The sequence below is a fragment of the Entelurus aequoreus genome, linkage group LG03 (assembly GCF_033978785.1).
Source record: "Entelurus aequoreus isolate RoL-2023_Sb linkage group LG03, RoL_Eaeq_v1.1, whole genome shotgun sequence".
Classification (NCBI taxonomy): Eukaryota; Metazoa; Chordata; class Actinopteri; order Syngnathiformes; family Syngnathidae; genus Entelurus; species Entelurus aequoreus.
This window is the reverse complement of record NC_084733.1, coordinates 82,007,102-82,025,962: the sequence shown is the minus strand read 5'-3', so window position 1 is coordinate 82,025,962 and position 18,861 is coordinate 82,007,102. Positions and strand designations below refer to the sequence as shown.

Below are 18,861 nucleotides of genomic sequence, written 5' to 3'. Positions count from 1 at the left end.
TCTTTTTTTGCTCAAAAAAAAAAGAAGAAAAATCAATGTTATGAATTGGTGCTATCAATAATTCATAACATTGATTTTGATTCTTTTTTATTATTCTTTTTTTTTTTTTTACAATTTTAAAGAATAAAACAGCCCAAATGGCAGCTTTGTTTTTAGCTTTTATTCCACTTTGTTTTCGTTTTTTTCGTAGCATTTTTAAAATGTACCGTGGGCCGTCAATTTATCAGCTGCGGGCTGCAAATGGCCCCCGGCCTGCACTTTGGACACCTCTGATCGAATTAAATGAACTATTTTAAGTAAAAGTGAGAGAATGAGGGGCCTCCAAATAAAACTTAGCCATGTTTTTCCAATTAGCGCGAAGCTAAGACATTTGTTTTTTTTTACTTTGATTGAAATTGAATTGATTGCAACTTTTATTAGTAGATTGCATAGTACAGTACAAAAGGTTTGACCAACAAAAATCATTTTGAGTCGATTTTTACTTCCAATTTATTCAATCTTAAAAGTGTCAAAAAAATGCGCCGTTGTGATAAAACTGTCAACTTTTTGAAGTTTTTATGCAAATATTGTCGAAAACGGGACGCGGAAGTCAATGTGAAGTGGTTAGCGCTGGCTATGCTAACTTGTGCGGTGACCTTTGATGTTTCCTTTGATCTGCTGTGAGTTGTTCCAAGTGAAACGTGTGACTTTTGAAATGTTTTTGTGAAGTTTTCTGCGGGCGAAAACTTCGCCTTCGGTGTTCTCAGGTGACTCCTCAGTGGTTTTACTCATTAAAATCAAGAATAATTTCAAAATAACAATTACTATGTGCATTTTTTTTTCTCTCTCCACGTGCTGCAGTCTGTCTGTCACTGGCCACGCCCCCTGCGTCTCCCCACGTAAACACATTAAGTACTTGATGACTGTTATTTGACTATTTTTAACGTCGGTTCTACTTCCGCTTTGGGATTCCCGGCGTTACCATAACAACAGCCGCTCTTATGTTTACCTTTTTATTTTCTGCCGTAAGGATTTCATTCGATGAGCTTTCATCGTCTTCCAGCTGTTCCTTCTGGAACCTTCCATGGTTTTCCTCGTTATGGCAAGATGCTGCGAGCTGATTGGTCCATTCCAACTTTAGCCTTTCGTAATAAGGAAGCTGATTGGTCCATTCCAACTTTAGCCGTCCATAAAGAGATGGGCGGTGTCTACTTCCTGGATTGGGAATTGAATAAAAAGCAAGCTTCGTGTTTATCTAACTTGTTTCTCTGCTTCGTCTGCTCTTAAAGGTAAGAAAACACATGGGTTTTTTTTTTATTAATTATTTTTAATTTCTGTCAAAGCTGTTTTCACTAGCTTTATTTCACATATTCAACGATTTAAGTCAGTTTATCGAGTGTATTTGCTAATGTTAGCTTGTGAAATAGCTCAATTAATTTATTTTAAGTAATAGTCAGGATGTTTTTATTTAAATGTAGTTTACATTACAGAACAGTATATCATAATTTCACCATTGAAAATAATGACTGTATAATTTTAAGTTTTCTAATTAAAAAATAGTGTTTTATGACAGCTTAATTTTTTTCAGGTGTGAAAATAACTCAAACCGCTCACAAGATGTCAGAGTAAGTACAACTTATTTCTGTTAAAATGTACAAAATATAAATAATGTCTTATAATAGATAGATAGATAGATAGTACTTTATTGATTCCTTCAGGAGAGTTAGGAGACATTAGTATTATTTAGAGATGTCCGATAATATCGGCCTGCCGATATTATCGGCCGATAAATGCTTTAAAATTTAATATCGGAAATGATTGGTATCGTTTTTTTTTTATTATCGGTATCGTTTAAAAAAAAAAAATTAAATCAACATAAAAAACACAAGATACACTTACAATTAGTGCACCAACCCAAAAAACCTCCCTCCCCCATTTACACTCATTCACACAAAAGGGTTGTTTCTTTCTGTTATTAATATTCTGGTTCCTACATTATATATCAATATATATCAATACAGTCTGCAAGGGATACAGTCCGTAAGCACACATGATTGTGCGTGCTGCTGGTCCACTAATAGTACTAACCTTTAACAGTTAATTTTACTCATTTTCATTAATTACTAGTTTCTATGTAACTGTTTTTATATTGTTTTACTTTCATTTTTATTCAAAATTTGTTTTTAAATTTATCTATCTTATTTTATGTTATTAATTTTTTTAAAAAGGACCTTATCTTCACCATAACTGGTTGTCCAAATTAGGCATAGTAATGTGTTAATTCCACGACTGTATATATCGGTATCGGTTGATATCGGTATCGGTAATTAAAGAGTTGGACAATATCGGATATGGGCAAAAAGCCATTATCGGACATCCCTAGTATTATTATTAGTATTCAAAATATATTTTTTGTACTTTTGAAGACATGTTCATCCAAAACCTTTATGGTAGAAAGGTTTTCATATTAGTAGTAATAAATTACAGTATGCTCTAATAAGATATGTGTGTAGTAAGATATGACCTGATCACTAATCACTAGGGATGTCCGATAATGGCTTTTTTGCCGATATCCGATATTGTCCAACTCTTAATTACCGTTACCGATATCAACCGATACCGATATATACAGTCGTGGAATTAACACATTATTATGCCTAATTTTGACAACCAGGTATGGTGAAGATAAGGTCCTTTTTAAAAATAATAATAAAATAAAACAAGATAAATAAATTAAATACATTTTCTTGAATAAAAAAGAAAGTAAAACAATATAAAAACAGTTACATAGAAACTAGTAATTAATGAAAATGAGTACAATTAACTGTTAAAGGTTAGTACTATTAGTGGACCAGCAGCACGCACAATCATGTGTGCTTACGGACTGTATCCCTTGCAGACTGTATTGATATATATTGATATATAATGTAGGAACCATAATATTAATAACAGAAAGAAACAACCCTTTTGTGTGAATGAGTGTAAATGGGGGAGGGAGGTTTTTTGGGTTGGTGCACTAATTGTAAGTGTATCTTGTGTTTATGTTGATTTAATAAAAAATTTTAAAAACCATACCGATAATTACCGATATTACATTTTAAAGCATTTATCGGCCGATAATATCGGACATCTCTACTAATCACACTTTGTTTCATTGAAATCTTTCAAATATTGACAACTTTTTTACTTGAAAGTCTTTGACTTTTGATTTCCTGTTGACTCTTTCAGGAAGAAAATGTCATCCAGTCGCAAACATCACCTCAAGGTATAAACTATACAGTACTAATACTACTGTATTATGCCAGTTTTTTTCACATTAAACTATACATTAATACTATGGGTACTATACTAGTATTATTACCCTACATTACACTATACAGTACTGGTACTATAAAACTATACTAGTATCATTACACCTCACAAAACTTTACAGTACTAATGCCATAGTCAATATTGTATGCTCTACTATTAGTATGCTATACTAGTACTCAACGTTAGCTCCGCAGCCGGTTTTTGGTGCAAATGTGACCAAAATGCTCCTAGAGGCAGATCCAAAGGTTCACAAAAAAAGCAGCGCGGAAGTCAGTGTGCCAGCCCTTGTTGCGCTAGAAGGCAAAAAATGCATGAAAACAAGAGAGATACATTAATACTACAGTACCACACTAGTATTATTACGCTAAACTTAAAATGTATTATACTTCGTCTATCCATCCATCTTCTTCAACTTATCCGAGGTCGGGTTGCGGGGGCAGCAGCATAAGCAGAGAAGTCCCGGCTTCCCTCCTCCAGGCACGTCATCTAGCTCCTCCCGGGAGGCGAGCTGGGAACGCCTATACATTGTACTACTTTATACAATACTACACTACATGTACTATACTATACTATTTAGAGCAGGGGTGTCCACACTTTTTCCACTGAGGGTTGCACACTGAAAAGCTGAAATACATATATACGGTATACATATATGTATGTATATATGTATACTTATACGTATGTGTGTATATATATATATATATATATATATATATATATATATATATATATATATATATGTATGTATGTGTATATATGTGTATATACAGTAAATATGTGTGTATATATATGCGTATATATGTTATATATGTGTGTATATACACATGTTTATATATATATGTAATGTAGATATATATATATGTGTATATACAGTATATATGTGTATATATATATATATATATACATATACACATACATATACAGGTATATATATATATATATATATATATATATATATATATATATATATATATATATACATACATATACTCATATATACACACACACATATATATATATATATATATATATATATATATATATATATATATATATATATATATATGTTTCTCAGTCATAAAAATATTTTAAAAAGTCATATAATATACATATATGTTAATTTACTTTCAACGCTTAAATATCTCAATCAATTTTAGGTCTATCTGTCGATATATAAAGTTTATTTATTTATTTTAAACAAAACAAGAACAAAATTTTTTTAGCTTTTCATAGAGGAATATTTTTTATCCATTAGTATAATGTTTTATTACATGTCACAAAAAGCTATCTGTCAATATAAAATTTGTATTTTTTTAATGTTTTTAATGCTTTTTTTTGTAAAAAAAAAACCCAACGTAAAATAAAATATTGCAAAAATATATAATGTTTTGCACTTAAAATGTCAAAGGGGAATCACTGATGTGAAGTAAATGAAGCCTTAAATAGGTCGATAACTCATATAAATTTAGATTCATTATTATTATTATTATTTTTATTTATTTTAGTTATGACGTTTTTTTTAAAATCTCACTAAAAGTCTCGGCGACCCAAATGGCCCCACTCATAAAAGTGTTCAAATAAAATATAAAATGTTATTTTCTTTTCCTTTTCAACTTTAACGCTCTCTAAATCAATTTCAGATCTATCTACGATTATATTTGTAAAAGTATTTTTATTGTTTGTTTTGTGAAAGAAAACTTGTTTTTTATATGGCAAACACACACAATATGCAAAAAAAATTTCCCCCAAAAAATATTTCAAAGTGGTATATTTGATGTGAAGTCATTGGAGCACTAAATATGTCAATAATTCATAACAACATTGATTTTGATTCATTATTATTTTTGGAGCAATGGCAGTTTTAAAGAAAAACAGCTTTGTGATATAACTTTGTATTGTTACACTACACCTGTTTGCACTTTAAGTACACTTTATAATATTTTTTTAGAATGTACCGCGGGCTGTTAAAACATTTGTTTCAGGCAGCACTTTGGACACCCCTGGTGTATACTATACTACACGTACATTGTCTTGAACTGCTATAATAGTCTGCAACCACTGGGTGGCGCCAGGAGACTTCTGAGGAGCAGCTTGAAAAAAGTCAAACAAATTTAAAGCTGCTAAGCTAACGACAAAACCTGCTATACAACACACACTTTTGTGTGCGTGTGTGTGTGTGTGTGTGTGTGTGTGTGTGTGTGTGTGTGTGTGTGTGTGTGTGTGTGTGTGTGTGTGTGTGTTCAGAGTGTGATGCTGGCTGTTGCTAAAGGTATCTTGGAGGAGGAGTCGAGGGAGCGCGAGGCGGAGAGGGGGAGGTACATGGCTCAGTGCTGCCCCCCCCTGGATGTACCCACCAACATGCAAGAGCTGCAGGTGTGCTTGTGCGCGTGCATGTGTGTGTGTGTGTGTGTGTGTGACTGAGTGACATCTGTGTGTGTGTGTTGTCCAGGAGTTTTGTCGTGAGCTCCATCACAAAATCGACGTCATCGATGAAGAGCGCTACGACCTGGAGGTGAAGGCCAACAAAAGTAACAAGGAGGTATTTTAAGCAGCATGATGTCATCACTGGATTAGCATTGGCACGCTAGCTGGGGGTTGCTATGATATGCTGTGATGCAGCAACAGTTGTCAGTTCATGGATTTGGTTTCAATCCGCCAGCATTCACACACACACACATCTTTGAGGAAGATTTTTAGGTTCGTACTTCTAAGGTGGCCCCAAGCATTAAAAGCCTTGGTTTTTAGGTTTAAACTAATACAATTAGCATAAATGTATGCATGCTAACATAAAAGAAAGCTAGCATACTTCTAAAATGACGCCAAGTATCAAAATCTATGATTTTCAAGGTAAACGTCAAAGAAAATTGCCAAGCTAACGTTAGCGTGACGACGTAGGAAAAGTTAGAGTACTTCTAAGATGGCGCCTAGCCATGGTTTTTAGCTTTAAACAAATAAGTTTTGCAAAAATGCTAAGACAAAACATTAATATGTTAATATAGGGGAAGTTGTCATACTTCAAAGATAGTATCAAAATCCATGATTTTTAGGTTAAACATAAATGAGCTAAAATGCTAGCAGAGAGCATTAGCATGCTAACGCTAACATAATGGCATCGGTAAAGCTAGCGTAATTTTAAGATGGCGCCAAGTATTGAAAGCTGTGATTTTTTTGGTTTAATTGAATAAAAATAGCAAACATGCTTGCATAAAACAATAACATGCTATCATAGAAGAAGTTTTTTAGTACTTTTAAGAATGTGCCAAGTATCAATATCCATGATTTTTAAGGTTAAGCATAGCATAGCATTAGCTAAAATGCTAGCATAAAACTTTATCATGGTAACATTAGCGAGTTAATATAGAAGTTAGTTCTTCATCCCAAGTATTAAAAGGCATGATTTTTTTTATTTAAACAAGAACAATTAGCAAAAATAATAGCATGAAATGTTAGCGTGCAAACATAAAATAAGTTAGCATACCTACAAGATGGTGGCAAGTATCAGAATCCGTGATTTTTAGGTTGAACATACAAAATTAGCTAAAATGCTAGCAGAAAACATTAGCATGCTAACATAGGAGACGTTAACATACTTCTAAAATGGCGGCAGGTATCAAAATCCATGATTTTTAGATTGAACGTATAAAATTAGCTGAAATGCTGGCATAAAACATTAGCATGCTGACGTTAGCATAATGACATTGGAAAAGTTGGCATACTTCTAAAATGGTGCCAAGTATTTAAAACCATAATTTTGAGGTTTAAACAAATTTATAATAGCAAAATTGCTTGCATAGAAAAAGTTAGCATACTTTTAAGATGGCGCCAAGTATCAGTAGATATGATTTTTAAGGTTAAACATATAGAATTAACTAAAATGCTAGCACAAAACTTTAGCATACAAGCATAGAGGACATTAACATGCTTCTAAGATGGCGCAAAGTATCACAATCTATGATTTTTAAGTTAAACATCAAATTGTCTAAAATGCTAGCATAAAACTTTGTCATGCAAACGTTAGCATGATGACATAGGAAACGTTAGCATACTTCTAAGAGGGCGGCAAGTATTGAATAGCATGATTTTTTTGGGGTGGGTTTAAACAAATAAAATTAGTCAAAATGCTAGCAAAAAAGTTTAGCATGCTAACGTTAGTATGATGACATTGGAAAAGTTGGCGTACTTTTAAGATGGTGCCAAGTATTTAAAACCATAATTTTTAGGTTTAAACAAATTTAAAATAGCAAAATTGCTTGCATAGATTGTTAGCATGCTAGCGCAGCATGCTAACATAGAAAAAGTTAGCATACGTTTAAGATGGCACCAAGTATCAGTAGATGTGATTTTTAAGGTTAGCATACTTCTAAGAGGGCGGCAAGTATTGAATAGCATGATTTTTTTGGGGTGGGTTTAAACAAATAAAATTAGCCAAAATGCTAGCAAAAAACTTTAGCTTGCTAACGTTAGAATTAGAGATGTCCGATAATATCGGCCGATAAATGCTTTAAAATGTAATATCGGAAATTATCGGTATCGTTTTTTTTTTATTATCTGTATCGTTTTTTTTTTTATTAAATCAACATAAAAAATACAAGATACACTTACAATTAGTGCACCAACCCAAAAAACACAAAAGGGTTGTTTCTATCTGTTATTAATATTCTGGTTCCTACATTATATATCAATATATAACAATACAGTCTGCAAGGGATACAGTCCGTAAGCACACATGATTGTGCGTGCTGCTGGTCCACTAATAGTACTAACCTTTAACAGTTAATTTGACTCCTTTTCATTAATTACTAGTTTCTATGTAACAGTTTTTATATTGTTTTACTTTCTTTTTTATTCAAGAAAATGTTTTTAATTTATCTCTTATTTTATTTTATTAATTTTTTAAAAAAGGACCTTATCTTCACCATACCTGGTTGTCCAAATTAGGCATAACAATGTGTTAATTCCACGACTGTATATATCGGTATCGGTTGATATCGGTATCAGTAATTAAAGAGTTGGACAATATCGGAATATCGGCAAAAAGCCATTATCGGACATCCCTAGTTAGAATGATGACATAAGTTGGCGTACTTTTAAGATGGTGCCAAGTATTTAAAACCATAATTTTTAGGTTTAAACAAATTTAAAATAGCAAAATTGCTTGCATAGATTGTTAGCATGCTAGCGCAGCATGCTATCATAGAAAAAGTTAGCATACGTTTAAGATGGCACTGGTATCAGAAGATGTGATTTTTAAGGTTAACATACTTCTAAGAGGGCGGCAAGTATTGAAAAGCAAGATATTTTTGGGGGGTTTAAACTAGAGATGTCCGATAATATCGGCCGATAAATGCTTTAAAATGTAATATCGGAAATTATCGGTATCAGTTTATTTATCGGTATCGGTTTTTATTTTTTATTTTTTTATTAAATCAATATAAAAAAACACAAGATATACTTACAATTAGTGCACCAACCCAAAAAACCTCCATCCCCCATTCACACTCATTCACACAAAAGGGTTGTTTCTTTCTGTTATTAATATTCTGCTTCCTACATTATATATCAATATATATCAATACAGTCTGCAAGGAATACAGTCCGTAAGCACACATGATTGTGCGTGCTGCTGGTCCACTAATAGTACTAACCTTTAACAGTTAATTGCACTAATTTTCATTAATTACTAGTTTCTATGTAACTGTTTTTATATTGTTTTACTTTCTTTTTTATTCAAGAAAATGTTTTTAATTTATTTATCCTATTTTATTTTACACATTTTATAAAAATGGACCTTATCTTCACCATACCTGGTTGTCCAAATTAGGCATAATAATGTGTTAATTCCACGACTGTATATATCGGTATCGGTTGATATCTGTATCGGTAATTAAAGAGTTGGACAATATCGGATATCGCCAAAAAGCCATTATCGGACATCCCTAGTTTAAACAAATAAAATTAGCCAAAATGCTAGCAAAAAACTTTAGCATGCTAGCATAGCGAGGTTAGCATGCTTCTAAGATGGCGCCTAGTATCAGGATACATGATTTTTTCGGTTGAAAGAAATGTTAATAAGCGGCACATTGATGTAATCATGTGGCGTAGCAGCTGCAGGTAGAAGGTGGTGATGTAAAAAGTGAAGGTGTGACACCTGAACGTCTTCCAGATTGAAGATCTGAAAATTAAGGTTCAAGACCTGATGGGCAAGTTCAGGAAGCCCACCCTGAAGAAGGTGCGCATGTCTGCGGACGCCATGTTGAAAGCTCTGCTGGGCTCCAAGCACACGGTCAACTTGGACCTGAGGGCCAACCTCAAGCAGGTCAAGAAGGAAGTGAAAGATGAGGTGAGTCAGCAAGAACATCTCACACTGCAACCTTTCACACCTGCAGCATACTTTCACACTACAACCATGGCCACTTGTTGCTAGCAATGATGCTAACAATGTTCTGTTGTTACTAACAGTGGTGGTAACGATGGCCAGTTGTTGCTAACCATGATACTAACAATGGCCACTTGTTGCTAACCATGATACTAACAATGGCCACTTGTTGCTAACCATGATACTAACAATGGCCACTTGTTGCTAACCATGATACTAACAATGGCCACTTGTTGCTAACCATGATACTAACAATGGCCACTTGTTGCTAACCATGATGCTAACAATGGCCACTTGTTGCTAACCATGATGCTAACAATGGCCACTTGTTGCTAACATGATGCTAACAATGGCCACCTGTTGCTAACCATGATGCTAACAATGGCCACTTGTTGCTAACCATGATACTAACAATTGCCACTTGTTGCTAACCATGATACTAACAATTGCCACTTGTTGCTAACCATGATGCTAACAATGGCCACTTGTTGCTAGCAATGATGCTAACAATGTTCTGTTGTTACTAACAGTGGTGGTAACGATGGCCAGTTGTTGCTAACCATGATACTAACAATGGCCACTTGTTGCTAACCATGATACTAACAATGGCCACTTGTTGCTAACCATGATGCTAACAATGGCCACTTGTTGCTAACCATGATGCTAACAATGGCCACTTGTTGCTAACCATGATGCTAACAATGGCCACTTGTTGCTAACCATGATGCTAACAATGGCCACCTGTTGCTAACCATGATGCTAACAATGGCCACTTGTTGCTAACCATGATGCTAACAATGGCCACCTGTTGCTAACCATGATGCTAACAATGGCCACCTGTTGCTAACCATGATGCTAACAATGGCCACTTGTTGCTAACCATGATACTAACAATGGCCACTTGTTGCTAACCATGATACTAACAATGGCCACTTGTTGCTAACCATGATACTAACAATGGCCACTTGTTGCTAACCATGATACTAACAATGGCCACTTGTTGCTAACCATGATGCTAACAATGGCCACCTGTTGCTAACCATGATGCTAACAATGGCCACTTGTTGCTAACCATGATGCTAACAATGGCCACTTGTTGCTAACCATGATACTAACAATTGCCACTTGTTGCTAACCATGATGCTAACAATGGCCACTTGTTGCTAACCATGATGCTAATAATGGCCACTTGTTGCTAACCATGATGCTAACCAGTGTTGGAAGTAACACGTTACTGTAACTAGTAGTCTAACACGTAGTTTTTTATATTCAGTAACTCAGTTACCGTTACTACATGATGCGTTACTACGTTATTTTTTATATAGTATCGGCTAGAAACTGAGAAGATCTGAGTGTGTTTTATTGGAGAGTTGCTGTGTCGTCCTTCTGATTCTTCCTGTGTCACAAGGAAGAGAAGAGGCGCTGTGTGTGTGGGGCCGGGGGGCGTATCTGTGTTTACTAACAAGACATCATGGCGGAGCAGAAGTCGAGTTTCTTAACATGGAGATATTCTCACTACTTTTCTTTTGTCGAGCACAAAGAAAAGAAAATTTTAGACAAATGTAAGTTGTGTCTTGGATCAAAGATCCTATCTATTGCCCAAAACAGCCATTCAAATCTGCTGAAACAGCTACAAAAGCAACATGCTTCGACGAAGCTAGTAAAGAGAGACACACAGCGGCTGGATTTTAACGGAGGCACTGCTACCCAGGACAACATTGATAGAGAAATTGCAGCGTATGTGCTAGAACAGTGGTCCCCAACCACCGGGCCGAGGCCGCACAAAAACTAAAAAATAAAATACCTTTTATTTTTTTATTTAAATCAACATAAAATACACAATATATACATTATATATCAATATAAATCAGTACCGTCTGCAGGGATACAGTCCGTAAGCACACATGACTGTATTTCTTTATGACCAAAAAAACAAAAAACAAACCCATAACACCCATGGCCAGTTGTTGCTAACCATAATGCTAACAATGGCCAGTGGTTTCTAACCATGATGCCAACTATGGCCAGTTGTTGCTAACCATGATGCCAACTATGGCCAGTTGTTGCTAACAATGACGCTAACAATGGCCAGTTGTTGCTAACCATGATGCTAACAATGGCCAGTTGTTGCTAACCAGGATGCCAACAAAGACCAGTTGTTGCTAACCATGATGCTAACGATGTCCAGTTGTTGCTAATCATGATGCTAACAATGACCAGTAGTTGGTAACAATGATGTTTACAATGGCCAGTTGTTGCCAACCATGATGCTAACGATGACATGTTGTTACTTACAATGACGCTAACGATGGTGTGTTGTTGCCAACAATGATGCCGATGATGTTTTGTAGTTGCTAATGGTGATGCTAACAAGGTGTGTTGTTGCTAACAATGATCTCAACGATGTTCTGTTGTTGCTAACCAAGATGCTAACAATGGCCAGTAGTTGCTAACAATGATGCTTACAATGGCCAGTTGTCGCTAACCATAATGCTAACATCCATCCGTCCATCCATTTTCGGCAGTTATTAGCAAAGACAGATGGTGACGATGGCGAGTTGTTGCTAACAGTACTGCTAACCATGGCATGTTGTTGCTAACAATGATGCTAACAATGGCGTGTTGTTGCTTACAATGATGCTAACAATGGCGTGTTGTTGCTTACAATGATGCTAACAATGGCGTGTTGTTGCCAACAATGATGTTAACTATGTCGTGTTGTTGCTAACAATGATGTGGATGATGTTCTGTTGTTGCTAACAAGGCGTGTTGTTGCTATCAACAATGCAGACAATGTTCTGTTGTTGCCAACAATGATGTTAACTATGTCGTGTTGTTGCTAACAATGATGCGGATGATGTTCTGTTGTTACTAACAAGGCGTGTTGTTGCTATCAACAATGCAGACAATGTTCTGTTGTTGCTAACAGTGATGCTAACGATGGCCAGTTGTTGCTAACCATGATGCTAACAATGGCCAGTTGTTGCTAACAAAAATGCTAACAATAGTGAGTTGTTGCTAACCATGATGCTGACAATTGCGAGTTGTTGCTAACATTACTGCTAACGATGGTGTGCTGTTGCTAACAACGATGGTAACGATGGCATGTTGTCGCTAACAATAATGTTAATAATGGCGGGTTGTTGCTAACAATGATGTTAACTATGGCGTGTTGTCGCTAACAATAATGTTAATGATTGCATGTTGTTACTAACCATGATGCTAGCAATGGCGTGTTGTTGCTAACTATAATGTTCATGATGGCTTGTTGTTACTAACCATGATGCTAAAAATGGCGTGTTGTAGCTAACAATAATGTTGATAATAGCATGTTATCGCTAACCATAATGCTAACAATTGTGTGTTGTCGCTAACAATATTGTTAATGATGGCGTGTTGTTACTAACCTTGATGCCAATAGTGGCGGGTTGTCACTAACAATAATGTTAATAATAGCATGTTGTTATTAACCATGATGCTAACAATAGCGTGTTGTCACCAACAATAATGTTTAATGATGGCGTGTTGTTGCTAACAATGATGCCAACAATGTCCTGTTGCTGCTAACAATGATGCTATTGAGGACACGTTGTTGCTAACAATGATGCTAACGATGGCGTGTTGTTGCTAACAATAATGTTAATGATGGGGGGTTGTCGCTAACAAAAATTTTAATGATGGTTTGTTGTTGCTAACAATGATGCCAACAATGTTCTGTTGCTGCTAACAAAGATGCTATTGAGGACGCGTTGTTGCTAACAATGATGCTAACGATGGCGTGTTGTTGCTAACAATAATGTTATTGACGGGGGGTTGTCGCTAACAAAAATTTTAATGATGGTTTGTTGTTGCTAACAATGATGCCAACAATGTTCTGTTGCTGCTAACAAAGATGCTATTGAGGACGCGTTGTTGCTAACAATGATGCTAATGATGGCGTGTTGTTGCCAACAATGATGCTAACAATGGCGTGTTGTTGCTAACAATAATGTTAATGATGGTGTGTTGTTGCTAACGATGATGCCAACAATGTTCTGTTGCTGCTAACAATGGTGCTATTGAGGACGCGTTGTTGCTAACAATGATACTAACTATGGCGTGTTGTCGTTAACAATAATGTTAATGACGGGGGGTTGTCGCTAACAAAAATTTTAATGATGGTTTGTTGTTGCTAACAATGATGCCAACAATGTTCTGTTGCTGCTAACAAAGATGCTATTGAGGATGCGTTGTTGCTAACAATGATGCTAATGATGGCGTGTTGTTGCCAACAATGATGCTAACAATGGCGTGTTGTTGCTAACAATAATGTTAATGATGGTGTGTTGTTGCTAACGATGATGCCAACAATGTTCTGTTGCTGCTAACAATGGTGCTATTGAGGACGCGTTGTTGCTAACAATGATGCTAACTATGGCGTGTTGTCGTTAACAATAATGTTAATGACGGGGGGTTGTCGCTAACAAAAATTTTAATAATGGTTTGTTGTTGCTAACAATGATGCCAACAATGTTCTGTTGCTGCTAACAAAGATGCTATTGAGGATGCGTTGTTGCTAACAATGATGCTAATGATGGCGTGTTGTTGCCAACAATGATGCTAACAATGGCGTGTTGTTGCTAACAATAATGTTAATGATGGTGTGTTGTTGCTAACGATGATGCCAACAATGTTCTGTTGCTGCTAACAATGGTGCTATTGAGGACGCGTTGTTGCTAACAATGATGCTAACTATGGCGTGTTGTCGCTAACAATAATGTTGATGATGGCGTGTTGTTGCTAACAATGATGCTAACAATGGAGTGTTGTTGCTAACAATACATGTAATGTTAATGATGGTGTGTTGCTGCTAACAATGATGCTAACCATGGCGTGTTGTCGCTAACAATAATGTTGATGATGGCGTGTTGTTGCTAACAATGATGCTAACAATGGAGTGTTGTTGCTAACAAAAATGTTAATGATGGTGTGTTGCTGCTAACAATGATGCTAACTATGGCGTGTTGTCGCTAACAATAATGTTGATGATGGCGTGTTGTTGCTAACAATAATGTTGATGATGGTGTGTTGTTGCTAACAATGATGCTAACAATGGAGTGTTGTTGCTAACAATAATGTTAATGATGGTGTGTTGCTGCTAACAATGATGCCAGCGATAATGAGTGGTTGCTAACAATGATGTTAACGATGGCGTGTTGTTGCTAACAAAGACACGTTGTTGCTAACGATGATGTCGTTGAAGGACAAGGAGCTGCGGGATGTTGGGGACTGGCGTAAAAACATCGAGGACAAGTCGGGAATGGACGGCAGGAAGAAAATGTTTGAGAACGAGGCTTGAAATATTTTTTGTTTTGATCCAACTTTCTTCTTTGACTGAAGCACACAGGTGGTTGGTGTGGTGAAAAGAAGTGTTTAATGAAACTTTTACAGCGCATACATCCAAGTGTGGTCAAGAACACTATTGACTTTTAACTATACCACCATGCGTAGGCAGAGCCCCCTAAAAAAATGTATTTCCCCCGCAAATTGAAATTTGAAAGTTGAAAAAGTACATTTGAATAATCTCACAAATGTAATAAACAGTGAAACCCCCATTTAGGAACTTTTGTATTTACACATCTATGCCTCTCTGTGTCAACCATCCCTGTGTGCGAACGCTTCATTACTTCATTTTGTGTCACTGACACTAGCAGCCATTTTGTGCTTGCTCATATTAAAGTGATTGAGGGAGCCGGCTTTCTGCAACAGCAACTTTTTAATTGTGATGAAAGCGGAGTAGAAGATAATCTCTCCACTCAGACAGCCCTTTACCCCCGCCCTCTTGCAGAGCCTCTTTCCCTCTCAAAATCTCAGCCAATACTGGTTTGCAACAACATTGAGATCATTCAACCCTGCCTGGAACCTCTGGGTCCTGTAGAAGTGTGTTCCCTGCACATTTCACACTTCAGGTAGTTTATACAAATCAGGCTGATGACCTATGTCAGTGTTTATGTGTAAATAACAATATATACATAATACATGTCAGTGTTTATCTGTAAATAACAATATATACATAATACATGTCAGTGTTTATCTGTAAATAACAATATATACATAATACATTTCAGTGTTTATCTGTAAATAACAATATATACATAATACATGTCAGTGTTTATCTGTAAATAACAATATATACATAATACATGTCAGTGTTTATCTGTAAATAACAATATATACATAATACATGTCAGTGTTTATCTGTAAATAATATATACATAATACATGTCAGTATTTATCGGTAAATAACAATACATACATAATACATGTCAGTGTTTATCTGTAAATAACAATATATACATAATACATGTCAGTGTTTATCTGTAAATAACAATAAATACATAATACATGTCAGTATTTATCTGTAAATAACAATACATACATAATACATGTCAGTGTGTATCTGTAAATAACAATATATACATAATAAATGTCAGTGTTTATCTGTAAATTAAAAAAATTCAATAATAAATGTCAGTGTTTATCTGTAAATAACAATATATCAATAATGCATGTCAGTGTTTATCTGTAAAAAAACAATGTATCAATAATACATGTCAGTGTTTGTATGTAAATAACAATATATCAATAATAAATGTCAGTGTTTATCTGTAAATAACAATATATCTATAATAAATATAAGGGTTTATCTGTAAATAACAATATATACATAATACATGTCAGTGTTTATCTGTAAATAATATATCAATAATAAATGTCAGTGTTTATCTGTAAATAAAAAAAATTCAATAATAAATGTCAGTGTTTATCTGTAAATAACAATATATCAATAATGCATGTCAGTGTTTATCTGTAAAAAAAACAATGTATCAATAATACATGTCAGTGTTTATCTGTAAATAATATATAAATAATAAATGTCAGTGTTTATCTGTAAATAACAATATGTCAATAATAAATGTCAGTGTTTATCTGTAAATAACAATATATCAATAATTCATGTCAGTGTTTATCTGTAAATAACAATGTATCAATAATACATGTCAGTGTTTGTACGTAAATAACAATATATCAATAATAAATGTCAGTGTTTATCTGTACAAAACAATATATCAATAATAAATGTAAGGGTTAATAATAATAATAATAATAATATTATGTCAGACCCACTCGACATCCATTGCTTTCGGTCTCCCCTAGAGGGGGGAGGGGGGGGGGGGTTACCCACATATGCGGTCCTCTCCAAGGTTTCTTATAGTCATTCACCGACGTCCCACTGGGGTGAGTTTTTCCTTGCCCGTATGTGGGCTCTGTACCGAGGATGTCGTTGTGGCTTGTACAGCCCTTTGAGACACTTGTGATTTAGGGCTATATAAATAAACATTGATTGATTGATTGATTGATTGAAGGGTTTATCTGTAAATAACAATATAGAAATAATGAATGTCAGGGTTTATCTGTAAATAACAATTCATGTATAATAAATGTCAGGGTTTATCTGTAAATAACAATATATAAATAATGTCAGTGTTTATCTGTAAATAACAATATATAAATAATGTCAGTGTTTATCTGTAAATGACAATATATCAATAATACATTTCAGTGTTCATCCGTAAATAACAATATATCAATAATAAATGTCAGGGTTTATCTGTAAATAATATATAAATAATAAATGTCAGTGTTTATCTGTAAATAACAAAATATACATAATACATGTCAGTGTTTATCTGTAAATATATAAATAATAAATGTCAGTGTTTATCTGTAAATAACAATACATCAATAAAAATGTCAGTGTTTATCTGTAAATAACAATATATAAATAATAAATGTCAGTGTTTATCTGTAAATAACAATATATAAATAATACATGTCAGTGTTTATCTGTAAATGACAATACATCAACAATAAATGTCAGTGTTTATCTGTAAATAACAATATATCAATAATAAATGTCAGTGTTTATCTCACGTCGACAACACAAATACGTGGTATTAGCGTTAGCTTGTTAACATTAGCATTCTGTTGACTGGGGTTGAGGCTAACAACTGCACAAACGGAGTGTCACTGACTACTTTTACAACATGTACTAAAGTAAATAGTTCATATTTGATGTTACTTACAATGTGTGTTTGAAAAAGACATTATAGGAACGCCGCAAACTGTGTCCAACCAATCGGCGTTCGCCCCCCGATGTCAAACTCCGAAAAGTTTCTGAAGAACTAAATCTACCCGGGTAGTTTTTGGTGGAAGCACAGGTGGGGGGGACTTTATTTGGGAAAGGGTCTATTGATGTGAAGTCCTACTTTAGGTGACATATTATTTAAGAATCAGTGTCAGGTTCAAACACTGATGACATCTATTAAACAGACGAGAAGCAAGGAATCATGCAGAGACAGAGTTACATTTTGCTCAATTGAGGAGAGATGTGTTTTGGGCTGTACTCTAGTTACAGATCCAAACTACGTTCTAAAAGTCCAGCCCACGTGTTTCCTCTATTTATTTGGGAGGTTCCCGGTTACATCACTGAAGGGGGGTAATCTCGACAGCTCCAGTTAGACACAATATATGACTATACAAAAATGCAAATGTGCTGACAGTCATGATATCGCCTTGTATCTGCTCTGTCTGCGTCACGGTACTCGATGTTCGGCCTTGGCAGTCAGCAGGCCGATTCTGGAAACTGTGGAGGATGCATATATGTTTAAGAGTTCTTTCTTTTTACACAGCCATGTTTAGAGTAACTAGTACCTTTCCTTTGTATATTCTACCAGTTTCTTTAGACCTTCCAGATGCCTGGTTAGTGTCTTCACCCTTGAAATGTGAAATACAACACCCACTCTTTCTTTATCAGTGTTGCGAGGAAGAGAGATGGGGGTTTTCTTTGTGTGCAAAGGAGTTGGCTTTTCCGTTTGAATGTCAGATCAACTAGAGTAGCCGATATGAATGTATTGGTTAAACTGATCTCCTAAAGCTTTAGTAAAACTTGAAAATATTCCAATTCTGTCTTGATGGTCCTTCTTACTCAGCATATATGTCAACGAAAGAACTTGGGATTGACCAGTAACTTAGATTCCCTGGGAGGAAGAACTGGTCCGACGCAACAAAACAAACACTGATACGAGACTGGCTTGCAATCTTTTGGATTGCCAGCTTTGCACAGACAAAGAAAAATACAATTTCAGCACAAT

General features: G+C 35.1%; 1 protein-coding gene across 2 annotated transcripts; it reads left to right on the top strand.

Moving 5' to 3' along the window:
* The first annotated feature begins 1,151 nt into the window (after nt 1–1,151).
* On the top strand, nt 1,152–15,778 carry LOC133646960 (troponin I, fast skeletal muscle-like). 2 transcript variants are annotated; one of them, XM_062042935.1, is made up of 7 exons: nt 1,154–1,268; nt 1,568–1,604; nt 3,208–3,244; nt 5,536–5,664; nt 5,741–5,830; nt 9,455–9,631; nt 14,910–15,761. In XM_062042935.1, exons 2-7 carry the CDS (start codon nt 1,597–1,599, stop codon nt 15,003–15,005), a joined length of 537 nt encoding a protein of 178 aa, XP_061898919.1. In that variant the 5' UTR covers nt 1,154–1,268; nt 1,568–1,596; the 3' UTR covers nt 15,006–15,761. The 2 variants fall into 2 exon arrangements, with proteins under 2 accessions (XP_061898920.1, XP_061898919.1); XM_062042936.1 differs by lacking the exon at nt 5,536–5,664 and having other exon boundaries at nt 1,152–1,268; nt 14,910–15,778.
* Nucleotides 15,779–18,861: the final 3,083 nt, after the last annotated feature.